Below are 15286 nucleotides of genomic sequence, written 5' to 3'. Positions count from 1 at the left end.
TACCATGCCTGAATAACACCATTATACCGGAACTGAACAATACCCCCATACCGTGCCTGAATAACACCATTATACCAGAACTGAACAATACCCCCTTACCGTGCCTGAATAACACCATTATACAGAACTGAACCATACCCCCTTACCATGCCTGAATAACACCATTATACAGAACTGAACCATACCCCCTTACCGTTCCTGAATAACACCATTATACCGGAACTGAACAATACCTCCATACCGTGCCTGAATAACACCATTATACCAGAACTGAACAATACCCCCTTACCGTGCCTGAATAACACCATTATACCGGAACTGAACAATACCTCCATACCGTGCCTGAATAACACCATTATACCAGAACTGAACAATACCCCCTTACCGTGCCTGAATAACACCATTATACCAGAACTGAACAATACCCCCATACCGTGCCTGAATAACACCATTATACCAGAACTGAACCATACCCCCCTTACTGTGCCTGAATAACACCATTATACCGGAACTGAACAATACCGCCTTACTGTGGCTGAATAACCATTTTCCACAGTTTTTCCCCTGCTATAATATTGTAATGATAGATATTTCTATACACACACATCTATCTACCACCTCCCATGCAGGGTATATATAGGGCGGCTGTATACTAGGAGCACTGCACCATGTTAAAAAAAGCAGCGAGGCCGGGAAGGGGTGGTTGTTTAGGGCGGTTGCCGGCTCTGTAGTGCTTCGGTATACCTGGAGTGCTGCAGAATGTGTTTGGGAGTAGCGGAGCAGGGCGGGGGTGTGGGGGGGGGTGTTGTTGAGCAGGACCTGAGTAAGGAGCAATGCGTGCAGCAGAAGACTGATAGCGGCGCAATGGGGAATGGTGGAAGGTGAGTTAATGTTTTTATTTTATTTTTACTTTTTGCAGCACGGGCACAATAGGAGAATAAAAAGTCCCGCCACACTACTCCTTTTAACTAGTCTTTTAAATGTATTGCTAGAATGACCCTTCTTTATAAATACTATCTAATTTTTTTTCTTTTTTGCTTTTTCATAGAATAATTTTCCAGCTAGCAGCCCAGAGAGACTTCAAGACCTCAAATCTACTGTTGATCTACTTACCAGTATCACATTCTTCAGAATGAAGGTAGGAAGAATTAAGAAAAAAAACTGCTGCAGGTCTGCTCATGCATACATCAATCCCTGTATTTTTAAATTCAATGCTAACTGTTGACCCATGAATGTGTCTTGTCACACCATATCTAAGGCTTAGTTCACATCATGTTAATTGAAAACTTTCAACTCATGTGCCATAAAAACCGTAGGGCTCCCATTGTTGCAGCTGTGGCCTTTTGGCTGAATCGGGGTGCTATGCGCCAACATAACTGGCATACCTTTGTATGGCTATACATTCTCCTACGTCTGGTGTATATGTTGGAGTAAACCTTTAACAGGTATACACTACTGATTCTTCCTTTTTATGATTTTTTTTATTTTACTACCCCATTTCTCAAAAATTGATTCTATTCTATTGCTTGAGGGTTTTCTAAAGGATGCTATTTTGGAGTATCTTGATAAAAATAAATGTATGACTCCATATCAGCATGACTTTATGAGGGATTGGTCCTTTCAAACTAACCTGATCAGCTTTTATGAGGAGGCGAGCTCCAGACTAGACAGGGGGAATCGCTGGATGTCGTATATCTGGATTTTTCCAAAGCATTTGATACGGTGCCACCTAAAAGATTGGTGCATAAAATGAGAAGGATGGGGCTGGGGGAGAATGTGTGTAAGTGGGTAAGTAACTGGTTCAGTGAAAGGAAACAGAGGGTGGTTATTAATGGTACTTATTCTGATTGGGTGACTGTTACTAGTGGGGTACCACAGGGGTCAGTCTTGGGTCCTGTCCTATTTAATATATTTATTAATGACCTTGTAGAGGGGTTGTGTAGTAAGGTAGCAATCTTTGCATATGATACTAAACTCTGTAAAGCGGTAAACACAATAGAGGACAGTGAACTGTTACAAATGGATCTGGATAGGTTGGAGGTTTGGGCTGGGAAGTGGCAGATGAGGTTCAACACTGATAAATGTAAGGTTACGCACATGGGGAAGAAAAATCTGGGCTGGGATTAAGCATTAAATGGGAGAACACTTGGGACGACCGATGTGGAAAAGGACTTGGAAGTCTTAGTTAATAGTAAATTTAGCTGTAGTGATTAGTGTCGGGCAGCAGTGTACAAGAAAGATATAGTGTAGCTGGAGAGGGTTCAAAGATGGGTAACCAGGGTAATACGGGGAATGAGAGGACTACAGTACCCAGAAAGATTATCAGAATTAGGGTTATTTAGTTTAGAAAAAAGAAGGCTTAGGGGAGACCTAATAACTATATATAAATATACGGGGAGCACACTCTCCCATCTCTCATCTGATCTATTTATACCCAGGACTGTATCTATAACAAGGGGACATCCTCTACGTCTAGAGGAAAGAAGGTTTCTACACCAGCACAGATGGGGGTTCTTTACTGTAAGAGCAGTGAGACTGTGGAATTCTCTGCCTGAGGAAGTGGTCATGGTAAACTCTGTAAAAGAATTCAAAAGGGGTCTGAATGCATTTTTCGAGAGTAATAACATTACTGGTTATGTATACTAGATTTATAGGGACAGAACGTTGATCCAGGGATCTATTCTGACTGCCATTTTTGGAGTCGGGAAGGAATTCTTTACTTCTAGTATGAGGGTTTTTTTGCCTTCGTCTGGATAACTTCAACTCTGTAGGGACTCATTAGGGTTCTAGATTGAACTTGATGGACTCTGGTCTTTTTTCAACCTTATTAACTATGTAACTATTAGTTTTGTTAACAAACATGCCATTGTGGGCCTAGACTGGTCACCATCACTAAGGTCTGTCTATGCAATAAGCCTATTGTTTGTGAAGGGAGCAGTCACCACTCCTCAGTTATCAATGGGGCGAAGCACTCTCCTGTTTGAGAACTGTGGGGTGGTGATTGGGAGTTGCTGAGAGGTGGGGGTTGAAATTAAAAAAGAAAATAGGAAGAATCAGTGTACCTAGACATAACTTTGGATTGCAATTTTTGTAGGACCCCTATTAAGATATATAATGACATGATGAGCTCTCAATGAATATAATGACAATTCTGGGTATTGCAATGGGACCTTATTATTTCTGTATAAGCACCTGCTGAATGGCTAAAGACTTGTGTTGGCCCAGCACAGCCATACCAGTTGCTACATTGAGTTTAGCTCTGGTGGCTGTAGTTTTCCTAAAGTACTAGACTGAAAAAATGTACGTTTAGTGTATAAGGGCCTTAATCTCTGTGTTTTCTTGCAATTTAAATGTATATTTTGTGTTTCTATGGTAAGCCATGCATACATTGAGTTCTCTCCAGAGTGTTAATGCTTATGGCATCGTTCACACTGACTTTCATACCACTTCTTACATACAGACAGACTCCACCACCTTTTCTGTTCATTCTATCTTTGCGAAACAATGTAAACCCCTGCAGATTAACAGCCCAGTCATGCGAGGAGTCCAGCCATGTCTGTGACCCCAACTATATCAATATGTTCCTCCAGTATCAAGGCCTCAAGCTTCCCAATTTTATTTGCTAGGCTTTTGGCATTTGTGAACATACACTTTACATTTCCATTCTTTAAGTTATTGAGGTTAATGGGATTCAAGGGTGTAAGTTTTATTTTCCTATGAAGCCTATTCCTATTAACTATTCTCACCTCTCCCTCCGCTCCACCCCCAGGTACATTTATAATTCCCACCTCTCTATCTGCACTATCTTCCCCCTCTATGTTGTAGGTTCCCTCCCCCCCCAGTCCCTACACTACACAAAATAAAAAGTTAAACGCTACATATACACACCCTTACACAGTCGCCCCCCCAATATAAATTAAAAACAACTTGTACTTCAAAACGGAGCCTCCAACAATTCCCAGCATTGCCAGACAGCCACTGACTGTCAAGGCATGCTGGGAGTTTTGCAACAGCTGGAGACACTGCCGTAGGGTAATTTGGTGGCGGATGCAAAACCCCAATTTAGTGCCACATATGGGGTATTTCCGTACTCGGGAGAAATTGTATTACACATTTTAGGGGGCTTTTTCTCCTTTTACCCCTTATGAAAAGGTAAAGTTGGGGTCTACACCAGCATGTTAGTGTAAAAATTTTATTTTTTACACTAAAATGCTGGTGTTGCCCTATACTTTTAATTTTCACAAGCGGTAAAAGGAGAAAAAAAAAAAACAGTTTGAACTACTCAATACTGTATGTGGGTGAACTACTCCATACTGTAAAGTGATCTGTGGCTGATTTAACAGCGGTTCTGAAAAATAAACGCAAAACAATAAATACCTACATGTGACCCCAATTTGGAAACTACACCCCTCACGGAACGTCACAAGGGGTATAGTGAGCCTTAACACCCCACAGGTGTTTGATGAATTTTCGTTAAAGTTGGATGTGAAAATGAAAAAAATATATTTTTATATTAAAATCCTGGTGTTACCCTACATTTTTCATTTTCACAAGGGAAAATAGAAAAAAAGCCCCCCAAAATTTGTAACCATCAGTATTGAAATACCCAATATGTGGATGTAAAGTGGATGAACTACAATGCTCAGAAGAGAAGGAGCGCCCTTGGGCTTTTGGAGAGAGAATGTGTCCGAAATTGAAGGCCATGTGTGTTGAAGCCCATGGTGCCAGAACAGTGGAACCCCCCACTTGTGACCATTTTGGAAACTACACCCCTCACGGAATGTAATAAGGGGTGCAGAGAGCCTTTACACCCCACAGGTGTCTGACAGATTTTTGGAACAGTGGTCCGTGAAAATAAAAAAAATTATTTTTCCATTTGTTCCAAAGATCTGTCAAACGCCAGTGGGGTGTAAATGCTCACTGCACCCCTTATTAAATTCTGTAAGGGTTGTAGTTTCGAAAAAGGGGTCACATGTGGGGGGGGGGGGTCCACTGTTCTGGCACCATGGGGGCTTTGTGAACGCACATGGCCCCTGACTTCTATTCCAACCAAATTCTCTGTCCAAAAGCTCAATGGTCCTCCTTCTCTTCTGAGCATTGTAGTTCACCCGCAGAGCACTTTACATCCACATATGGGGTATTCCCATATTCAGAAGAAATGGGGTTACACATTTTGGGAGGCTTTTTCTCCTATTCCCCCTTGTGAAAATGAAAAATTTGGTTTAACACCAGCATTTTAGTGAAATAAAAATAAATTATAATTTACACATCCGACTTTAACAAAAAGTCATCAAACACCTGTGGGGTGTTAAGGCTCACTGTTCCCCTTGTTATGTTCCTTGTGGGGTGTAGTTTCCAAAATAGTATGCCATGAGTTTTATTTTGCTGTTCTGGCACCATAGGGGCTTCCTAAAAGTGACATGCCCCCCAAAAACTATTTCAGCAACATTTGCTATCCTAAAGCCAACTGTGACTCTTCTCTTCTCTTCTGAGCATTGTAGTGCGCCCGCAGTGCACTTGACATCTACACATGGGGTATTTCCATACTCAGAAGAGATGGGGTTACAATTTTTGGGGGGCAGTTTCTCCTATTACCCCTTGTAAAAATTTAACATTTGGGGAAAAACAGCATTTTAGTGAAAAAAAAATGTATTTACACATCCAACTTTAACGAGAAGTCGTCAAACACCTGTGGGGTGTCAAGGCTCACTGTACCCCTTTTTACGTTCCTTAAAGGATGTAGTTTCCAAAATAGTATGACATGATGGATTTTTTTTTTGCTGTTCTGGCACCATAGGGGTTTCCTAAATGTGACATGCCCCCCAAAAACCATTTCAGAAAAACTCACTCTCCAAAATCATATTGTCGCTCCTCCCCTTCTGAGCCCTCTACTGCGCCGCAGAACACTTTACATACACATATGAGGTATTTCCTTACTCAAAAGAAATTGGGCTACAAATTTCGGTGGATTTCCCTCCTTTTACCCCATATAAAAATTCACAAAGCTGGGTCTACAAGAAAATGCGAGTGAAAATAAATGAAGATTTTGAATTTTCTCCTTCACTTTGCTGCTATTCCTGTGAAACACCTAAAGGGTTAACACACTTTCTGAATGTCATTTTGAATACTTTGAGGGGTGCAGTTTTTATAATGGGGTCATTTATGGGGTATTTCTAATATTAAGGCCCTTCAAATGCACTTCAGAACTGAACTGGTCCCTGAAAAATTCAGATTTTTCAATTTTTTTGAAAAATTGGACAATTGCAGCTGAACTTTGAAACCCTCCGATGTCTTCCAAAAGTAAAAACATGCCAACTTAATGATGCAAACATAAAGTAGACATATTGTATGTGTGAATCAATATAAAATTTATTTGGTAAATCTATTTTCCTTTTAATTAGAGATCTTCAAATTAAAAAATAAAAATGCAAAATGTAAACATTTTTCATGAAATTTTGGAAATGTTCACCTAGAAATGATGCAAGTATCGACGAAAATTTATCACTATGATAAAGTAGAATATGTCACGAAAAAAAACTATCTCGGATTCAAGTTCATAAGTAAAAGCATCCCAGAGTTATTAATGCTTAAAGTGACAGTGGTCAGATGTGCAAAAAATGCTGTGGTCCTTAACCTCTTAAGGACCCATGACGTACATGTACGTCATGAGTCCGCTCCCTATCTATAACGCGGGGCCACGGCGTGGCTCCCCCGTCATAGCGGGTCGAGCCCGGCCTCTAACAACGTCCGGGACCCGTGGCTAATAGCGCACGGCATTGATCGCGGTGCCGCGCACTATTAACCCTTTAGACGCGGCGTTCAAAGTTGAACGCTGCGGCGAAAGTGAAAGCATGCCGGTTAGCTCAGCATCCCGAACAGCTTACATGACAGCTGGAGGATCCCTACCTGCCTCCTCACTGTCCAATCGCCGAATGACTGCTCAGTGCCTGAGATCCAGGCATGAGCAGTCAAGCGACAGAATCATCGATCAGTGGTTTCTTATGAGAAACCAGTGATCAATGTAAAAGATCAGTGCGTGCAGTGTTATAGGTCCCTATGGGAGCTATAACATTGCAAAAAAAAGTGGAAAAAAAAGTGAATAAAGATAATTTAACCCCTTCCCTAATAAAAGTTTGAATCACCCCCCTTTTCCCATAAAAAAAAAAAAGTGTAAATAAAAATTAAAATAAACATATATGATATCGTCGCATGCAGAAATGTCCGAATTATAAAACTATATCGTTAATTAAACCGGGCGGTCAATGGCGTACGCGCAAAAAAATTCCAAAGTCCAAAACAGTGCATTTTTGGTCACTTTTTATATCATGCAAAAATGAATAAAAAGAGATCAATAAGTCCTATCAATGAAAAGATGAGCCCTCATACCGCCCCATACTCGGAAAAATAAAAAAGTTATAGGGGTCAGAAGATGACAATTTTAAACGTATTAATTTTCCTGCATGTAGTTATGATTTTTTCCAGAAGTACAACAAAATCAAACCTATATAAGTAGGGTATCATTATAATCGTATGGAACTACAGAATAAATATAGGGTGTAATTTTTATCGAAAAATGTACTACGTACAAACGGAAGCCCCCAAAAGTTACAAAACAGCGTTTTTTTCTCAATTTTGTCTCTCTTTTTTTCCCCGTTTCTCCGTAGATTGTTGGGTAAAATGATTGACGTCAATACAAAGTAGAATTGGTAACGCAAAAAAGAAGCCTTCATATGGATTTTTAGGTGCAAAATTGAAAGAGTTATGATTTTTTTAAGGCAAGGAGGAAAAAACGAAAATGCAAAAACGGAAAAACCCCGGGTCCTTAAGGGGTTAAAGCGTACCTGTCAGATCCAAAAAAAACACTTTTTTTTTTTAATATGTATCACTCAGTACCTAATCCTGACCATGTACATCTAATTTTTAATTTAGCTCACTAGTCTGAATTCCTCTCAAAGGGAGGGGGCATGGCCTCTCTGTGCAGGTCTCTGCCCCCTCCCTCACTATGCTGTCTGCTCACATCTCCCCTAGCATTAGCAGTACTACAACTCCCAGCTTGTCCTCACTGACAGTAGTGGGCCACAAGCTGACAGTGGGAGGATTTTTCCTCCAACTGTGAGCCCTGCGCTCACAGGTCCAGATGGCATTCACCCCCGTGTTCTAAAGGAATTAAGCAATGTTATAGACAGACCCCTATTTTTTATATTCCGGGACTCTGTAGTAACAGGGACTGTTCCCCAGGACTGGCGCATAGCAAATGTGGTACCAATATTTAAAAAGGGAACAAAAGGTGACCCAGGGAATTATAGGCCTGTTAGTTTAACCTCCACTGTATGTAAATTGTTTGAGGGTTTTCTAAGAGATGCTATTTTGGAGTATCTTAATAAACATAAATGTATAACCCCATGTCAGCATGGCTTTATGAGGGATCGGTCCTCTCAAACTAACCTGATCAGCTTCTATGAGGAGGTGAGCTACAGACTGGACCAGGGGCAATCACTGGATGTCGTATATCTGGATTTTTCCAAAGCATTTCATACGTTGCCTCATAAAAGGTTGGTGCATAAAATGAGAAGGATGGGGCTAGGGGAGAATGTGTGTAAGTGGTTAAGTAACTGGCTCAGTGATAGGAAACAGAGGGTGGTTATTAATGGTACTTATTCTGATTGGGTGACTGTTACTAGTGGGGTACCACAGGGGTCCGTCTTGGGTCCTGTTCTGTTTAATATATTTATTAATGACCTTGTAGAGGGGTTTAATAGTAAAGTCACAATCTTTGCAGATGACACTAAACTCTGCAAAGCGGTAAACACTATAGAGGACAGTGTACTGTTACAAATGGATCTGGATAGGTTGAAGGTTTGGGCTGGGAAGTGGCAAATGAGGTTCAACACTGATAAATGTAAGGTAATGCACATGGGGAGGAAAAATCCGGGCTGTGGTTATGTATTAAATGGGAGAACACTTGGGACGACTGACATGGAAAAGGACTTAGGAGTCTTAGTTAACAGTAAATTTAGCTGTAGTGACCAGTGTCGGGCAGCTGCTGCCAAGGCTAATAAAATCATGGGGTGCATCAATAGGGGCATAGATGCCCACGACAAGGAAATAATTCTACTGCTGTACAAATCACTAGTCAGACCACACATGGAATACTGTGTACAGTACTGGGCACCAGTGTACAAGAAAGATGTAGTGGAGCTGGAGAGGGTTCAAAGACGGTCAACCAGAGTAATACGGGGAATGGGAGGACTACAGTACCCAGAAAGATTATCAGAATTAGGGTTATTAAGTTTAGAAAAAATAAGTCTTAGGGGAGACCTAATAACTATGTATAAATATATCAGCGGACAGTACAGAGATCTCTCCCATGATCTATTTATACCCAGGACTGTGTCTATAACAAGGGGGCATCCTCTATGTTTAGAGGAAAGAAGAAAAATAATTTGGACAGTAACAAAAGTTAATCTCAATACTTTGTTATATACCCTTTGTTGGCAAAGACAGACCTTAAACGTTTTCTGTAAGTCTTCACAAGGTTTTCACACATTGGCCCATTCCTCCATGCAGATCTCCTCTAGAGCAGTGATGTTTTGGGGCTGTCACTAGGCAACACGGGCTTTCAACTCCCTCCAAAGGTTTTCTATGGAGTTGAGATTTGGAGACTGGCTAGGCCACTCCAGGACCTTGACTTGCTTCTTACGAAGCCCCTCCTTCGTTGCCGGGCAGCGTGTTTGGGATCATTGTCATGCTGAAAACTCTCCTTGCTGATGGAAGGAGGTTTTCACTCAAAATCTCAAGATACATGGCCCAGTTCATTCTTTACTTTACATGGATCAGTTGTCCTGGTCCCTTTGCTTTCCACCCCCATGCTTCGCAGTAGGTATGGTGTTCTTTGGATGCAACTCAGCATTCTTCCACTTCCAAACATGACGAGTTGAGTTTTAACCAAAAAGTTCTACTTTGGTTTAATCTGACCATATGACATTCTCCCAATCCTCTTGTGGATCTTCCAAATGCTCTCTAGCAAACTTCAGATAGGCCCAGACATGTACTGGCTTAAGCAGGGGGACACGTCTGGCACTGCATGATTTGAGTCCCTGGTGGCGTGGTTTGTCACTGATGGTATCCTTTCTTACTTTGGTCCCAGCTCTCTGCAGGTCATTCACTAGGTCCCCCCGTGTGTTTCAGGGATTTTTGCTCACCATTCTTGTGATCATTTTGACATCACGTGGTGAGATCTTGGAACCCCAGATCGAGAGAGATTATCAGTGGTCTTGTATGTCTTCCATTTTCTAATAATTGCTCCCACAGTTGATTTCTTCACACCAGGCTGCTTGCCTATTGTAGATTCAGTCTTCCCAGCCTGGTGCAGGTCTACAATTTGGTTTCTGGTGTCCTTCGACAGCTCTTTGGTCTTGGCCATAGTAGTTTGAAGTTTGACTGTTTGAGTTTGTGGACAGGTGTCTTTTATACTGATAACAAGTTCAAACAGGTTCCATTAATACAGGTAATCAGTGGAGGACAGAGGAGACTCTTAAAGAAGTTGTTACAGGTCTGTGAGAGCCATAAATCTTGCTTGTTTGTAAGTGACCAAATACTTATTTTATCAAGGAATTTACCAATTAATTCATTAGAAATCCCACAATGTGATTTCCTGTATTCTTTCGCCCCATTCTGTCTCTCATCCTTTTAAGTGAGAGAACTTGCACAATTGGTTGCTGACTAAATACTTTTCCCCCACTGTGCACATATCTACATAAATAAATATATAAATAATTATATATATATATATATATATATATTCTGCAGAGGTAAAATGGGGACTGAGAGTGCTTATCATAGCGGGGCTGATGGAAGTTTTATTTACTCAATGCAGCGGGGCAGTGGGTATCTGGCAACGTCAATCTCTGCACTGAACATAAAGCATCAGAGCTCAGACCCAGCGGGGAGGTAGTTTCATATGTCTGCACTCTCCCTGGGCTCCAATCATGGTGAGAAGAAGCGGGGAAATGGGGATGGTGGGTGTAGTGATTAAAGCCAAAGCTGTGTGGAGCGATCCAGCGCTCTCCCCTGGCTTCGTTGGCTACACAGAAACACCAACTTTGCCCACAAGCTGCGGGGGAGTGGGGATGAGGAGGCTGTGGGAAGCCCCCACTCTCCCCTTGCTCCGAGCCCACTACTTTGCCCCAATATCCCCCCCACTCTGACCCGATCTCTGCGCTCTCACACAAGGATAAAGATTGCTACAACCCCACTGTGAGGGCACTGAGATCGGGGCCGAGCAGCAAGAAATGTAGAAAACTGTGCCCATAGCTGCCGAATATGATATGCCTCCCCCCAACCACCAACAACCAATAGTGGGGGGGCGGGGGGGTGCACGTGGCTGGCTTTACTGCCTCAGCATTTTAAGGTCACATTCAGGTATGGCCACCGTTTTCTTCACATCACCGGTAGTATGTGTAAGCTGAGATGCATTTACTCAGTCTCTGATTGGTCCCCGCTGCGCATGCACAGTGTGGAAAGCAATCCGAGGGCAGAGTCTAAAACTCAGATTTCTACCAGATGAGTTGATGTAAGTAGCATCTGAAGACTTACAAGCATACCGATAGGAGATTCCTCTGATCTTTTTGAAAAATGATGGGTCATAGGACTAATGCAAATATGATGCATCAAAGTGACTTCCCATTGGTCAGGATTGATAAGTGAAATCGCAAACGGAGGGCATTTAAACCCCCTCCATCAGTTTTGTTATTCAGTCTTCATACATGTTCCTTGATAAAGCCAATCGTAGTGGTGAAACATGTAGGAGGTAGCAGTGTTCAGTGATTTTAGTTAGCAGCTACTGTGTGACACCTTGTGTTCACTGGCACTAATCACTGATTTTAGATGTAGTGGCGGCACATACTGTAGATGGGTTTTCCACGGACATTAAGTGTGACAATAAATTAATAATGGCAATAAAGGAACATGAACAAACTTCTGAAGGGTATAGTGATGAGGGGTGGAGGAAAAAAACGGACTTCCAGTGCAAACCATTAGGACAATGATGAGGGTAAATCTTCTTTATTCAGCTATACAACGGGTTTCGAGGCTACACCGCCTCTACATCAGGTTAAAACAGGCTTGCATGCATGTACAGTAAAACAGCAGTATTTATAAAAGCTTTTGGCGCCAATGAGTTAAAACATGCCGACGTTGGGGTGAACGTCGGGCTGTGCGCTGTGTCAGCGCGCTGTGACATGTTTGGAAGAATGCTGTACCTCTGAGCGAGATATAGGGGTCGACAGGGGTCCTTCTTGTTGATTGGTGATGCAGTTGTTACAGTTATTATTATTAATAGATACAGTTATTATTGCAGTTGGCCAGCAATTACATTATTGGGCAACATAAATGAGGATTCCGATTGTTATAAGGAGTGTATTGCAAATTCTGCAGAATGAATCAATGCACCCCAATGGGAATCGGCCCCATATGTTGGAGGATATTAATAATGCATGGGACGGATTTGCATGATATAAGGTATAATATAGTAACATAGTTCATAAGGTTGAAAAAAGACCAGAGTCCATCAAGTTCAACCGCTAACCCTAATGAGTCCCTACTGAGTTGATCCAGAGGAAGGCAAAAAACCCTCATACTAGAGGTAAAAATTCCTTCCCGACTCCAAATATGGCAGTCAGAATAAATCCCTGGATCAACGTTCTGTCCCTATAAATCTAATATACATAACAAGCAATGTTCTTACTCTCCAAAAATGCATCCAGACCCCTTTTAAATTATTTTACAGAGTTTACCATGACCACCTCCTCCAGGAGAGAATTCCACAGTCTCACTGCTCTTACAGTAAAGAACCCCCGTCTGTGCTGGTGTAGAAACCTTCTTTCCTCTAAACTTAGAGGATGCCCCCTTGTTATAAATACAGTACTTGGTATAAATAGATCATGGGATAGGCCTCTGTACTGTCCCCTCATATATTTATACATAGTTATTAGGTCTCCCCTAAGCCTTATTTTTTCTAAACTAAATAACCATAATTCTGATAATCTTTCTTGGTACTGTAGTCCTCCCATTTCCTGTATTACCCTGGTTGCCCGTCTTTAAACCCTCTCCAGCTCCACTATATCTTTCTTGTACACTGGTGCCCAGTACTGTACACAGTATTCTATGTGTGGTCTGTCTAGTGAGTTGTACAGTGGTAGAATTATTTCCTTGTCGTGGGCATTGGTGCACCCCATGATTTTATTTGCCTTGGCAGCATCTGCCCGACATTGGTCACTACAGCTAAATTTACTGTTTACTAAAACTCCCAAGTCTTTTTCCACATCAGTCGTCCCAAGTGTGCTCCCATTTAATACATCTGCCACTTCCCAGCCCAAGCCTCCAACCTATCCTGATCCATTTGTAACAGTGCCCTGTCCTCTATTGTGTTTACCGCTTTACAGAGTTTAGTATCATCTGCAAAGATTGCTACTTTTCTATTCAACCCCTCTACAAGGTCATTAATGAATATATTAAATAGGACAGGACCCAAGACTGACCCCTGTGGTACCCCACTAGTAACAGTCACCAATCAGAATAAGTCCCATTAATAACTACCCTCTGTTTCCTATCACTGAGCCAGTTACTTAACTACTTACACACATTCTCCCCCAGCCCCATCCTTCTCATTTTATGCACCAATCTTTTATGTGGCACCATATCAAATGCTTTGGAAAAATCCAGATATACAACATCCAGCGATTCCCCCTGGTCCAGTCTGGAGCTCACCTCCTCATAAAAGCTGATCAGATTAGTTTGACAGGACCAATCCCTCATAAAGCCATGCTGATATGGAGTCATACATTTATTTTTATCAAGATATTCCGAAATAGCATCTCTTAGAAAACCCTCAAACAATTAACATACAACAGAGGTTAAACTAACAGGCCTATAATTCCCGGGGTCACTTTTTGTCCCCTTTTTAAATATTGGCACCACATTTGCCATGCGCCAGTCCTGTGGAACAGTCCTGGTTACTATAGAGTCCATGAATATAAAAAATAGGGGTCTGTCTATTACATTACTTAATTCCTTTAGAACACCAGGGGTGAATGCCATCTGGACATGGCAATTTGTCTATTAACTTTTTTTTTAGGCGGCACTGTACTTCTTCCTGGGTTAGACAGGTGACCTGTACTGGAGAGTTTACCTTATCTTGCTGTATTTCACCTGGAATTTCATTTTCTTCAGTGAACACAGTGGAGAAGAATTTGTTTAATATATTTGTTTTTTCCTGATCCCCTTTTATTATTTCTTCTTTAATGTTTTTTAAAGGGCCTACACTTTCATTTTTGACCTTTTTGCTATTTACATAGTTAAAAAACATTTTGGGGTTAGTTTTACTCACTTTGGCAATGAGTCTTTCTGTCTCTATTTTTGCAGCTTTTATCAGTTTTTAACATATTTTACCTTTTTCCTCTATAGCTTTTTAATACTTCCTCACTGCTGTCTTCTTTTAGTAGTTTAAATGTCATTTGTTGCCCCCTTAAAGGGGTACTCCCATGGAAAACTTTTTTTTTTTTTAAATCAACTGGTGTCAGAAAGTTAAACAGATTTGTAAATTACTTCTATAAAAAAAATCTTAATCCTTCCAATAATTTTTAGGGGCTATATACTACAGAAGAAATGCTATACTTTTTAGATTTCTCTGATTTCATGACCACAGTGCTCTCTGATGACCTCTGCTGTCCAATTTAAGAACTGTCCAGAGCAGCATATGTTTGCTATGGGGATTTTCTCTTGCTCTGGACAGTTGCTAAAATGGACAGCAGATGTCAACAGAGAGCACTGTGGTCATGACATCAGAGAAATCTAAAACGTAAAGCATTTCCTCTGTAGTATATAGCCCCTAAAAAGTACTGGAAGGATTAAAGGGGTATTCCAGGCAAAAACTTTTTTTTATATATCAACTGGCTCCGGAAAGTTAAACAGATTTGTAAATTACTTCTATTAAAAAATCTTAATCCTTCCAATAGTTATTAGCTTCTGAAGTTGAGTTGCAGTTTTCTGTCTAACTGCTTTCTGATTATTCACATCCCGGGAGCTGTCCAGCTCCTATGGGGATATTCTCCCATCATGCAAGGGATATTCTCCCATCATGCACAGCTCCCGTGACGTGACATCATCATTGAGCAGTTAGACAGAAAACTTCAGAAGCTAATAACTATTGGAAGGATTAAGATTTTTTTATAGAGGTAATTTACAAATCTGTTTAACTTTCTGGCACCAGTTGATTTAAATTAAAAAA

At 41.2% G+C, this 15286-nt stretch overlaps 1 protein-coding gene across 17 annotated transcripts in view; it reads left to right on the top strand.

The window, feature by feature from the left end:
* UNC13A (unc-13 homolog A) overlaps positions 1-15286 on the top strand; it is a 701496-nt gene that overhangs the window by 495330 nt on the left and 190880 nt on the right. For all 17 annotated transcript variants that reach the window (XM_056572580.1, XM_056572660.1, XM_056572589.1 and 14 more), the window contains one exon: positions 1049-1138. In XM_056572580.1, the coding sequence (XP_056428555.1) occupies positions 1049-1138 (90 nt within the window). The remainder of the gene's footprint in view (positions 1-1048; positions 1139-15286) is intronic.

This window comes from Hyla sarda, chromosome 1 (genome assembly GCF_029499605.1).
Source record: "Hyla sarda isolate aHylSar1 chromosome 1, aHylSar1.hap1, whole genome shotgun sequence".
Lineage (NCBI taxonomy): Eukaryota > Metazoa > Chordata > Amphibia > Anura > Hylidae > Hyla > Hyla sarda.
This window is presented reverse-complemented; position numbering and strand designations above follow the sequence as displayed.